Below are 13225 nucleotides of genomic sequence, written 5' to 3'. Positions count from 1 at the left end.
GCAGTACAAAGGAGAAATCTTCCCCTGAGAAATTGTTAATAAGCACCCAAAATACATACGCTCAGGGCAACGGTTTAAAGACTAAGGAGGATTAGCGCGAACTGGAAAGACATGCACCTTAAGTCAACAGACACAGGAGGTGGCAAAAATAACGTGTCATGACATCGCTTCAAAACATATAGCCTCCTCTTGCAAAACATGACCTGGGCAGGAGGCATGCATAGAAGGAATGGAATGACCTCATGCTTGGGAGTTTCCAGCTCTGGTCTCAGTAGCTAATAAACAAACGCATCTCTCTTATTGTAAGTGGGTGGTCTTAAAATAGATAATGCAGAGCAATGATGTCTTGTGCTCTGCCCTGCCAATCTGGGTGGCTCTGGGACTGTGGGCTTCAGCTCACGCACCAACGGGATCCGTGCGTTTGTGGCCCTGCTGACACTGCGCCGCCGAGCCCTCTGCGAAGGCCAAGGGACAGCACGGACCGGAAGTCCCGTTCTCTCTCCCATGCTGGGGACAGATGGCCTACGGTCACATTTTGGCTTTCATGGCTTGACTAAAAGTCATTACTTGAAAAGCTCCCTGAGCTTTCCCTTCGCTGCTGGGGACAATAAATAGGGCACTGACAGGCTGCAACGAGCGGCCACTGCTACTCTCCAGATGGTCCTGTCCACTGTCATGTCCAAACTGGACTGTGACAGCAGCTTCCTCCAGGTTGCCCTCCTCCAACCCTGCAGCCACCGACCCAAGTCCTTTCTTCCCACAGCAGCTTGAGTCAGATCATGTCTCTGCTCTGCATAGAACCTGCTAGTAACTTCCCATCTCTCAGAATAAAATCTACATTCACTGCTTTGCCTGCAAGACCCTGGTATCTCACTGAGGGTAACTAGTCAGGTGAGCCATGAAAGGGCCTCGGGGCCAGGTAAGCAAGGAGGTTCTATTTACACAGATGGCTCTCCAACCTCATCCTGCTTTTCTCTGTGCTGGGCAGTGGGTGTACCTTCCTTTAAGAGCTTTCCCTGGGCCCTAGCCGGGTGGCTCTGTTGGTTAGAAGCATCATCTTGTGCACCGAAAACTTAAGGGTTCATTTCCTGGTCAGGGCACATACCTAGATTATGGATTTGATCCCTGGTCGGGGTGCATTTAAGAGGCAGCCAATCAATGTGTCTCTGTCTTTCTCTCTCAAATCAATACATATATCTTTCAGGTGAAAACAACAACAACAAAAAGCACTTCTTCTGCGAGGTCACTTGGGAGTCAGTCTGCCCGGGTTTGAATCCTAGCTCTACGCCTTCTCCAGCTGTGTGAGCCCGGATCTGTTTCCTCATCTATAAAATAGGGATAATAGTGCCTGCCCCAAAGGGTTATCAGGGTTCAATAAGATAGTCCATGTACAGTGCTTAGCATTGTATCCGGCATAGAGCAAGTGCTCAATACATGTTAGCCATTATCACATGTATGTACATGTGTCAAATGATATTTGCACAAAGCTACATATGTAGTTAAGAATCTTTTAAAAATTAACCTTAAAAAGAAAGCTACATATGCTGCCCTCCCAATTAACAATATGCTTTGGACATTCATACACATGCACACAGTCAGAGGTAGTTACTGAAAATAAATGAGGTCCCAATCAATACACTATTACACTCAACGAGAGTCTCCCTTTTCTACTTTGCACTCTTAGGTACAGTTCAAATTCTTAATAGTGAGTGACTGTTACTTTTAAATAAAGGGGAAAAAAAGAAAATCCAAACCTTTAACCCTAACAAAACTAAGGTCTGTCAAAAACTCGTGTGGGGGGCTAAATGGAACCCAGTGTTCCTGGTGAGCCAGGCAGTCCCTGGCTGACTAGGGCTCCCTGTGTCATGGGACAGACAGTGCCAGCAAAGGGACCAAGGACAGGATAGTCCTGGCCTGCGCTTGTCCTGTCCAGGCTCAGGGGGTGACGTTTAGGTACGTGCTGCCAAAGGCCAGCTCCAAGTCTGTTCCTGCCCTGATGGGAAGCTCGGTGTTGCCAACACTCACATCCCGTGTGCCAGGAGATGTAGACCCACTCTACTGTCTGTCTGGTGACCGGTGGTGGCCATATGGGGCAGGCCAGCTGGGTGGGCCCCTCACTCTGGCCCCCATGCCTTGGTTTACAAGAGCCTGATATATGTTTGTAAACAGGAGACAAGAATTCTGTCCATGAACTCAACCCTTGCTCCCCAGCATGGTCCTCTGACCTCACTATAATATCTGTCATGCAGAGTATTCACAACCCCGCAGCCTTGTGCTTCCATCCGTGTCCTTCCGCCATTTCAGGAGACGGGACAGCACAAAGCCTATTTTACAGATGAAGATACTGAGGTGCTCTGAAGTAAAGCCATCTGCCCAAGGTTACACGGCTAGTGAGCGGCAGAGCCAGACCGAACCCAGGGCTGTCTGTTCCCAGAGTCAGAGTTCAAACCTGACCTGACAGTCAATGTGCTGAGTGGTTAGGATCATGTGCTCAGGACCCAGGCTACCTGAGGCGATGTCCAGCTCTGCTACAGGGGGACCCTGACAAGTGATTCCCTCCCTGGGCCTCCATGTCCTTATCTGTAAAATAAAGATCATAATTGGATCCATATCCTGGGACTGTTGAGAGGATTTGAAGGGTCAGTGCATGTAAAACACTTAGGACAATGCCTGGCAGGAATATGTGCTAAAAGTGTTAGCTACTGGTCGTTATTACTATTGTTCTCACTACTCCGTGGACATGTAATCTTCTGCTCTCTTCCACGACAGAAAAGGTCTTGGGATGGGGCCAGGCAAAACTCGTTGGTCACTGCCTTTCCCTCCAACTCCAGATGATGAGGTCCTCAGGCCTAAGTGCCCAACAGGGCAACTCTACATGGACTTGGGCCCAGGACTGAGTCTGTGCGGCCTGTGTGTGTAAGGGCAGAGAAAGGGCTGCTTGTGTTTGCGAACCTCATGGGGGGCCAAACTTCACATGGCTGACTGGAACGCGATGAGGGGACAGTGGACTGAGACCGCTCCCTACTGCTCACTTTACCGGGCTCTCTGCATGTGCAGGCCCACCAATCTCGTTGAGCCCACACCAGTCCTGGGAAACTAGAATTCCCAAGAGGGAAACAGGCTGTGAGAGAAGAAGCTTCATGCCCAAGGTTTCACAACTGCTGAATGGCCAGGACCCACACCAAGCCTCCCTCACACTTTCTCTTCCTCACTTTACCTTCCACCTTGCCCTTATATACCATACTAAGGAATCTGTTGTCTGCCACCCCACCCCAGGAATGCAGTCCCACAAGCATTTTTGCTGCCTTATTCACTAGTTACTGTCCCCTCAGCACCCAGAACAGGGCTGTCAGAGGGTGGTGCTGAGTGAATCTCTATGGGGTGGATAAACCCCTGACCTGTGGCCCTGAGTCTCAGCCCCCTGTCCCCGGGACAGACCGGAATATAGTTTTGTGGATGTGGGAGGTTGGAAATGGACAAAAGCAGGCATAAGTCAGAAATGGCACTAAGCCAGTTTCAAATTTATTTAAAAGGAACCACAGTAAAAGTATTATATCCTGACCCAGCATCTCTACACCGAAGTCTTAGTATGAGTCTCAGAACGTGCAATGCAGTGTGTGGTATTTTAAAAACCGATTCTATATAGAATTATTTTAATTAACAACAAAAGTGACAACATTAAAATACTGGCACTAAGTGGAGTTCACAATTCATGAATGGGTCTGACATATAGGCTAGGCTATTACTGAAATCCCAGTGGCAGCCAAGCTGTGGCTGGATTGTAGGCTGACACCTCACCCTGCCACTTACTTCTCCTCATCTGCAAATGGATAACAGTGCCCTCATCCTAGAATTGTCATGACATTTAACTGAGTGAACATGTATAAAAGGGTGTAGAAAATGCCCAACACCCAGCGTTAAGCAGGTTTCCAGTATGATAGCAATTGCAGTGTTACAGCCACCCCTCTCTACGTCGCGGTTCATGTATCGCGGCCTCGCTGTATCGCAGGATTTAAAAAATATTATATTTAATTATTTATCGTGAATTTTTCGCTATATTGCAGGATTTTGCGGTACTGTATATGTATGCTGTTAAAATTACGTAGGTTTAGGAGTGCAGAATATGTTTAAGAACATAAGTAGTGTTTATAAAAGTGTGGAAAAGGTTAATAAGGGAGTGGGAAAGGTTAATAAGGGACTGGGAACAGTTTATAAGTGTGTGGGAAGGGTTTATAAAGCCTTAAAATATATATAAATACTAAAATAAATGTAAGGTTCTTACATCGCGGATTTTCACCTGTCGTGGGGGGGGGTGTCTAGAACGTAATACCCGCGGTAAGTGAGGGAACGCTGTACTAGTATTTGATTGTCACTGTCATTTCACCCAGCAGTTCCCCATGTGTCATACAACGGCCTGATAGTGTGAGCTGTCACTTCACGTTCTGCCGCAGTGTCATCGGGCCAGAAAGGTGGGAAGTGGGAGGAGGGTGCTGGGGGACAGAACGTTCACTGACAATCTATGACCTGGGGCATGAGGTTCTGAGGCTGCTTCCCCTCAGCTGCCACAAAGCTTCTGTGTCACCACATTGCTCCTCAGTGGGAAGGTCTTCATGAGGGGCTGGGGCTGGCGCTGGCCACAGCATTTGCCAGGACGGACGAGGTCCAGGCTCGGCTGGCTCCACACACCGTGTCTGGGCAAAGGCCAGGTCCAAGGGGCAGTTCAGGTCTGAGAGAGACCCATTTTGGAGAAACATCCAGCTGATCAATGCCCCTTTTTCTGGAAAAGTCTTTTGGAAACCTGCATTATTTTTGCTGGCCTACCTCCCCTCTTTCTGCCACGGAACCACCTCACCACCTCCTCCAGGCGGTGCTGATGGAAATGTCAATCACGGTGTCCCATCCTGCTCCCTGGACCCTGGGTGGAATGCCTATCTTAAATCTGGCCAGTTTCCTCTACCATCCCAGATGACAATGGCTGGCCCATGGCTTGTGATCCAAGCAAAGCAAATCAGAGTCCTTCCCAGAGATTTGGCAGATAAAACTGTCTTTCCTGTGGAGAAGAAGGTATAAAGATGTAGAAGACTTGAGTGGCCAGGCTCCATTTTATCATGACATGGAATTTGTTGGTGGCAGAAGAAATAACATTCACAATGTAAAAAGAAGCTGAGCTGGAGAGATGAGGAAGCAGAGTTCTCTAGTGACAGCACTGGAGTGCCTGGGGCAGGCCATGCCAGAAGCTAGCCCTACCCACTGGCTTTGCAGATAGATGAACCAATGAATTCTCTTTCTGGCTTAAAAAGTGAGAAGTAGATTTCTGTTACTTATAACTTAAGATCCTTATCAAGCAGGGTGCTCCCAACAGGCCTTGCTCTCTAGCCACAGCTGACATGTAATTCAGGGATTAGATTTCTGCCCCAAGCCAGGACAATGGGATTCTCTACTCACTATGAAGAGATGCACCGGGAGTGTTTTGAGCTGTGAACATCAATAGCAGTCCTTGGGCTGAGATGTCCCAATTCCTGCCCTGCCCACTCTGCAGGACACCTCATGGTCTTGAGAGAATCCTCCACGTCTCTCCCTTTATTTTGTATGCTTACCAGAGTCAATCTCTTCTTGCAAATAGAAGAACCCTGGGCTCTGCAGTGAGACACATCAGATTTCAATCCTGGCCTAGCCACTCACTCACTGATCTTAGACATGTTTAATTTCTGAGTCTTAGTTTTCTCTTCTGTAAAATGGCTCATGAGGTTGTTGGGAGGATTGCATGAGATGAAGCAGGTGAAGTGCCTGTCCACAGAAACTGGCATAAAGAATGAATAGATGTGAGTAGCTGTTATTTACAGAACAGCAACGTAGTGATGAGACCTACCTCGTGGGTCCGGAAGATGATCCTGTACTGGTACTGAGGCCCATGGTCCTTGTGGTCCTCCAGCTTCTCCCGCTTGATGCTCACAGCCACTGGCCCCAGCTTCTCATCCACACCAAAGTAATTGGCATGCTCTGTGAGGGAAGAGTAGGTGAGTTTAGAGTCAGCTCTCTGGTGATGTGTCACGGCAGGCCTGCTGAGGGGATGGCTGGTTGGGGTAGGCTCTCAGGCCCAGTCTTGGCCACACTCAATGAAGAGACCTTGTTATACCACGTCTGCCAAGTCACACAACTTTTCTGAGCCTCAATGCTCTCATCTGAGAAATGGGGGCCCTGACACTACCCACAATTCATAGAGCCGATGGGAGGGCGAAATGAAGGTACAAATATAAAATGCTTAATGAGGTACATGGCATGTAATAAGCTCAGCCTCACTGTGATTATCCTGTATTTGCAAATATTCATCAGCTTAGCTGCAAATTAGCTCCCAAGAAGTGGCTAAGATTCTAGACACAGTTAAGATTTTAGCCAAAGAGCTTCTTGGCCAACTGAAATCCCAACTCTGGCAATGTTAGATGTGTGTCCCATGTTCTTGGACAGCCTTCTCATCAGTAAAATGGAATTAGTAAGGATGCACCCACTTCTCAGAATGAGGATTAAACAAGTTAAAAAGTACTAAACACTCATTACCATCCCCAGGGCATGATATTTGTCACAGAAAAGGAACCATAATTGAAGTCCCTAAGCATCACCTTTACCTCATGACTTTTTTATAGACCACCACTCTTTTTTTTTTCTTGTGCTGACAAATCCCTTAACGAGTCATGGAGGAAGTCTCTTGCTCTCTCACAGAAATGACAGCTGACTCCACCTTTTTCTAAAACATGCTGCTGTTTTATAATCCTTCCAGGAAAATAGTTCTTCCTGATGTATAACCCAAGTATCTCCTGCTTGTGGTGGATACCCACCAGCAGTCTGACTTGATTCAAGTCCATGAAGCCAGCATCTACCCACTGCCAGAAATTCCTTCCCACCCCAGTGCTCTGATGTTGAGCTGACAGTGCCTATGCTCATGAGATGCTCTTGGTGAATCAAAGGCTTATCTAAGACCCAATATTGTGTGTTAATTAATAACCCCAATCAGAATAGTATCTGAAGTGGGCTAATTAATTTCCCCAACCGGTCAGAGAACAGAAATACTATAACTCCACAATATCAGTTCATTCCTAAAGCAGTTGCTGCGTTTTTGTTTTTTTTTTAATTCACCAACGCATACTCAGTATTTCCCAGTCCTGGCATACAGAAGGCATTCAGTAAACAATGATCAAATAATTAATTTGTGAGGTTCCAGGACTACAAAGAAATAATTTTTTAAAGAAAACTGCTTTTTAAAAAAGTTTCATGATAGTACTTACTACCAGCCCAATGAAGAACTACATGTTTTAATGTGCAATCTCATTTAATCTTTTCATGTAGGTATTTCTATGTGTGAGTTGAAAAGAACCTATTCTTGACCTGGCCAGTGTGGCTCAGTTGGTTGGAGTGTCGTCCTGTACACCAAAAAGTTGTTGGTTCAAATCCGGGTCAGGGCATATGCCTAGGTTGCGGGTTTGCTCCCTGGTTAGGGTGTGTACAAAAGCCAGCTGATAGATGTTTCTCTCCCTCTCTCTCTTTCTCCCTTCCCCTCTCTATAAAATCAATAAACATGTCCTTGGGTGAGGATTAAAAAAAAAAGAATGTGTTCTCTGTTGGTTAGGTACAAAATTAGTATCTATAGTTGTATACATATATACATGTAATATGTATATAAAATTAACATGTATTAATATCAAAACCCAGTTCTGATGGGTTATTATTTATTTTTTTAGAGCAAGGGGAAAGGGGGGAGAGAAACATCAATGTGAGAGGATGTGAGAGAGAAACATTTGGTTGTCTCTTGCAAGACATGTAACCTAGGTATGCATCTTGACCAAGAATCAAACTTGCAACTTGTTTATAGGATGACACTCTAACCAATTGAACCACACTGGCTAGGGCCTGATGGGTTATTTAAATTCATTTCCACCTTATTTTTTGGCTACTAGATCTGTCAATTTCAACAAGAGGCCCTGTCAGCTTCTCCCACTGATTGTGTATTTGTTCACTTCTCCCTGTAACTATAACAGTTTTTAATTCATATACCCCTAAACAAGGTTGCCAAGCACAAAGGTTCACAACTATTAAGAATTTCTTGGTGAATTTTTAAGTATCAGCATGAAGTGGCCTTCTCACTTCTTCCAAAAAGTGCTTTTAGCCTTGAAATCCATTTCGCATGATACTGATATTGTCTCACCTGTTTTCTCTTGGTTAGCAACTGTCTGAAACTTCATTTTTCATTCCTTTACTTTCAATTTCTGCATCATTTTGTTTTGGGGCATGTGATAACACTACAATCATGTTCAGGACACAGAGTCCAGGGAGTGAAATGTGTATGTAGCTAATAAGCTATGGAATGAACACTGCAAACCGAGGGCTGCCTGACTCTAGAGTTAGAGCTCCACAGACTGCACTCTGAGCCCTGTGGAACGACCTAATTGATAATTGTTAGGTTTGACTAGGACACTGCTTTAAATTTTTTTTTTTTTTAACTAGTTGCTTTGGAGTATTAACTGTCTATCCATTCTTCCCTTCTTCCTTTATAGGAAAACCCTCTAATCTTGGGGGAAGAAAAGACAGGCGCTGTGTCTAACTCAAAAACCTCTATTTCCCAGCTTTCCTTGCAGATAGAAGCAGCCAATAAGCAGAAACAGTTGGACGGGGCTTCTGACAAAACTCTTTAAAAGGGATTGGCTTGACAGGAGGTCTGTCTTTTTGCCCTTGCCCTGTTCTCTTTTTCTTTGCCTGGAAACATAGTTGAAATGGCTGGAGCTCCAACAGCCATCCTGGACTAGCAGACCACCTGAGGGCTGGAGGCTGTGCACTAATGCTGGCACTCTACTGATGCTGAGTAACAGCCCCTGGGCTGCTGACCTCTGAACGTCTTCATGAGAGAAATCAACTTCTGTGTGGTGTAAGCCTGTTACTGGTAGTTGTAAGCAATTCTAAATTGATATAGCTGACAGCATTTAAAAATTAGAAGAATCCACATTTTTTAAAAAATCTGAATTTCAGCCCTGAGCAGGGTGGCTCAGTTGGCTGGGCTTTGTCCCACAAAGTGAAAGGTTGTGGTTTGATTGGTGGTGAGGGTACATGCCTGGGTTTTGGGTTTGGTCCTCGATCGGGGTGCATATAAGGGGCAAATGAATGATGTTTCTCTCTGCCTTTTCCCCTCTCTCTTAAATAAATAAGCAAGTAAGTAAGTTACGTAAGTAAAGCAAGTCTGAGTTTGCCTGCATTTCCTGCATGACAACAGTGAGCTGAGGCTGAGCGGGAGATGCCCTTTGCTCAGTTCCTGCTTGGTGTACTGCACTTCTGTATATGTCCCGCCAGGGTTTGTAGTCTCTGCACTACGTTATGTTGCCTTGCGGGATTTGCCCCACTAGCACCAATGAACCTAATGATGTATGAAGCCTGTGTCTCCCTGGTGTTAACACCTTCCAAACATCAACAACTCCACCTTCAAAGGGGATCCAGAACCTGCCTGCTTCTTCCCCACCCCCATTCTAGATGTGTCCACCATCATCATCTCCTCCATGGTCTCTCTACCCCCAGAGGGAGGCTGTGAATACTCAAGTCAGATCAGGGCCTTTATCTGCTCAGAACCCTCCTACAGTTCTAGCTCACTCAGGGTAAAAGTGGGAGTCCTCACTATGGCCCACAAAGTCCCACATGATCTGCCCTGTCACCTCTCTGCCTCAGCTCCTTCTCTTCTCCCACAGTAAACCATCCCAGCAACAATGGCCTCCTTCCTCTTCCTTCGCTGTTCCAGAGCTATTGTACTTGCTGTTACCTGTGCTAGAAACACAGTCCCTAGTCTCCTCACAGCTCCCTCCCCTACCTCCTTCAGCTCAGTACTCAAATGGCACCTACTAGGAGGTCCTCCTTGACCACTCCCTATTGAAAATGATAACCTCCCACCCTGATACCTTCTCTCTTCCATGGCTTACTTTTCTCTATAGCACGTATGTCCTTATGACACCTTATACAGTTTATGTACTTGTCTAGTTTTGTTGTTTGCCTTATACCGGTAAGACATTAAATGCTAGGAAGACAAAGATTTTGTGTTTAACTGGTCGATACTGCATCCCCATGTTCTAGAGAGGGCCTGACACACAGGTGAACCGGGCACACGTCTGCTAAATGAATGCATATCTACTGTCTAACACGATTCAAGGTTTTGGAGTGTGAGTGACACGTCCTGAGACTCACTCCCTGCACCCTCCCAGCCCCACTCTGAGGCAGGCCCTGGCACACAGCGAGTGAATGAGCAGCGGGGGTCTCAGAGGTCAGCTGGGGTCTACCCGCCTGCCCCAGTCACCTTTGCCCATGAAGTAGTCCTGGTAATAGCGGGCACCCAGGTCCACATGCTCGATGCTGTACTGCCGAGGGCGACTCTGAGTCCTCTGCTGCTCCTTGGGCACCTCCAGCACCGAGACGCTGGCATTGGTGCGGCAGGTGCTGAGGGCGGGCTCAGCCAGGCGGCACTCGCTTCCACCTGGGGAACCCGCTGAGGCCCGGGAGAAGCTCACATTGCGCTCGTATTCACCGCCGATCTCGTTGCGAAAGTGTGGGCAGCTGAGCAGCAGGTCATTGCTGTTGTCATCGCCCAGGTCCTGCTCCAGGTTCTCCTTGCAGTTCAAGTCCTCTGTGCTGGTGAAGGCTGGGTCCATGCCCCCAAGGCCATTAGCCCGTGATGCTGTGAGGGATGATGCCATGGCCGAGGCGGCTGAGGCCCCTGTTGTGGTGTTCCGCCTCTGGGCCGTGAACACCCTGTTGGCAGCTGCCTCATGGAGGTCAAAGAGCATGCTCTGCACATCAAAATGGGCAAAGCTCTTCTGGCAGACCCATGGCCTACTGGCCTCCTGAGGGCTCCGCCCCTCCTCTGCCTCCCCTGGGGACCGACCCATGTCGCCTTCTGGTTTATTGCTCCTCAGCTTCCGGAAGATGGACGAGTCCACTGCATCTCCACTGCCCAGGCCCCGCATGGGCTTCTTGCGGGCCCTCTCCTTTTCTTTCCCAGGCTGTAGTAGGAGAATGTTGTCCCTGGTGGACTGCTCATTGCGGGGGTCCCCCTTGCCTACTGTGCCACCCCCTGTAAGGTGTGGGTTGGGATCGGCTTGGAGGAGCTCAGTGAGGTTCTGGGAGCCTTGGGCCTCGGGCTGCTCATTTCGGAACTCATTGAGAATGTCAAAGAAGCTCTGCTCAGGCATGCCCTGCACATCAATGGAGGACGTGCTCCCATATTCGCGGAAGAGGGGTAGGGCCCCCATGAGCCGGGCCCCCCGGGGCTCTGCCATGTCCTCCACGTCACACTCACTGAGGGTGATCTCACTGCTGCTGCGGTGCCGCAGGGGAAGGAAGGCCCTGCCCGGGGACCGGGGCCACCCGTCCTGGAATTCCACATCTTTGGATCTTCTCCTGGAGAGTCGGTGGAAGGCTTTGGACCCTGCAGAAGCCAGAGTGCTGGCAGGAGGCTGTCCATTCTGTATGCTCCTCATGGAATGGGCCACCGTTGTGGCCTTTGTGCCATCTGTGTCCTGTGAGGGGCTTGGGTTATTCTGCTCTCTCAGGGCCTCCCTCTTGGGTGGCCAGTCAGCCACTCTGGCGCGCACACCCATCTTGGGCACTGCAGGAGTGGTGGGACTAGGGCGGGTGATGGAGGTGGCGGTAGCTGGGCTCTCAACAACAGGCTGGGGCATGCTGCCATTTTGGACCCAGAATCCCATGGGAGCATAGTCCCCTGTGTGTGGCCCGGGGATCACATCGGCTCCCCTGGCCCCACAGCTGGCTGCCAGGTCCACACCATCACTGGGAATGGGCCGATAAGTGGTCATAGTCCACAGGCACTGGAGTGCTACTGGCCCCTGTAAGCTGTGGAGTAACTTTATGGGGTCCTCTGGCCCTCAGCCATTGTTCAGGGCTGCCAGTCCCAGGATGAAGGATGCTGGCTCCTGAAGCCTAACAGGAAGGTTGTGAGTCTGTAGAGTCCAATTCTCCACCATCGCTGTAGAAAACCAAGCCAGGACAACCTCAGGAGGCAAGTGTTGTCCTGGGGGCTCCAGGCTGAGTGGCTCAGCAGGGCAGAGCAGACAGCAGGAGGTGGCAAGGGCTGGCCGGCTGCAGGGGTGCCATGCTGAAAAGGGAGAAGAGGCAAAGGTGAGATGTGATGCTACTGCTCCCAGAGACTACCTTTTTTTTTTTTTGACACTTTCACTCACTTAAAACACCTTTTTATTATGAAAATGTCTGAACATACCCAAAAGCAGAGAGAAGAGCATGAAGAGCTACCCTACCAGCTTCAATAGCCACTTACTATTGTGGTCTCCCCTTATCCGAGAGATACACTTCAAGATCACAAGTGGAACTCTATATATTATGCTTTTTCCTAGACATATATGCCTATGATAAAGTTTAATTTATAAATTAGGCACAGAGATTAACAATTAATTTATAATAAAAGTAATTACAACAATATGCCGTAATAAAAGTTATGCTCTCTCTCAAAAGATCTTATTGTACTATACTCCCCCTTCTTGTGATGATGGGAGAGGATCCAATGCCTGTGTGCTCTGAGTGGTGCACAATTTAACATTTATGAATGGTTTGTTCCTGGGATTTTCCATTTAATATTTTCGGACCATGGCTGATAACGGTTAACTGAAACTGTGAATAAGGAGGGGGAACTACTGTATCTGCCATTTCTGTTTTATCCATCCATTCACTCCACACTTGTTTTTGAAAGAAAGAATATTTTAGAATAAATCCCAGATGGCAGGTCATTTCACCTATATAAATACTTTAGCTTATACTTCTAGAAGATAAGGCTTTTAAAAACATAACCACGATACCTTTATCATATCCATCTAGGTAACAGGAATTCCTTAATACCATGTAACACCCTGTGTCTGTACTGCATTTCCCCCATTGTTTCAAAGGTGTCTGAGGTTGTTTTGTTCAAACCAGGATCCAAACAAGAGCCATACTCCACTTTGGCAGATATACTTCTTAAGTCTCTTCTACTTTATAATGTCACCCCCCTTTATGTGATGTTATGTATTTGTGGGGTGGCATTTCCTGCTTTCAGAATCTGACTGACTTTTCCCTTGTGGTGTCACTGAACATGTCCTCTGCATTGTCTACTGGTGGCTGTACACAGAGGCTGGACTGCTGTCGGCCTGTTCTGCAGTCCACCAGACTAGCCACCACACCAGAGAGGAAGTGA

At 47.7% G+C, this 13225-nt stretch overlaps 1 protein-coding gene across 4 annotated transcripts in view; it reads right to left on the bottom strand.

Annotated features, from left to right (window-relative positions):
• The window catches only part of SIPA1L3 (signal induced proliferation associated 1 like 3), a 251283-nt gene that overhangs the window by 85342 nt on the left and 152716 nt on the right, over positions 1-13225 (bottom strand). For all 4 annotated transcript variants that reach the window (XM_090259351.1, XM_090259350.1, XM_090259352.1 and 1 more), the window contains exons 3-4: positions 10322-12136; positions 5870-6000 (exon numbers count right to left, since the gene is read on the bottom strand). In XM_090259351.1, the coding sequence (XP_090115477.1) occupies positions 5870-6000; positions 10322-11837 (1647 nt within the window). In that variant the 5' untranslated portion in view covers positions 11838-12136. The remainder of the gene's footprint in view (positions 1-5869; positions 6001-10321; positions 12137-13225) is intronic.

The sequence above is a fragment of the Furipterus horrens genome, unplaced genomic scaffold (genome assembly GCF_987537825.1).
Source record: "Furipterus horrens unplaced genomic scaffold, mFurHor1.1.pri manual_scaffold_13, whole genome shotgun sequence".
NCBI classification, from domain to species: Eukaryota; Metazoa; Chordata; class Mammalia; order Chiroptera; family Furipteridae; genus Furipterus; species Furipterus horrens.
Note: the sequence above shows the minus strand (reverse complement) of the source record. Positions and strands in the feature narration are given on the sequence as shown.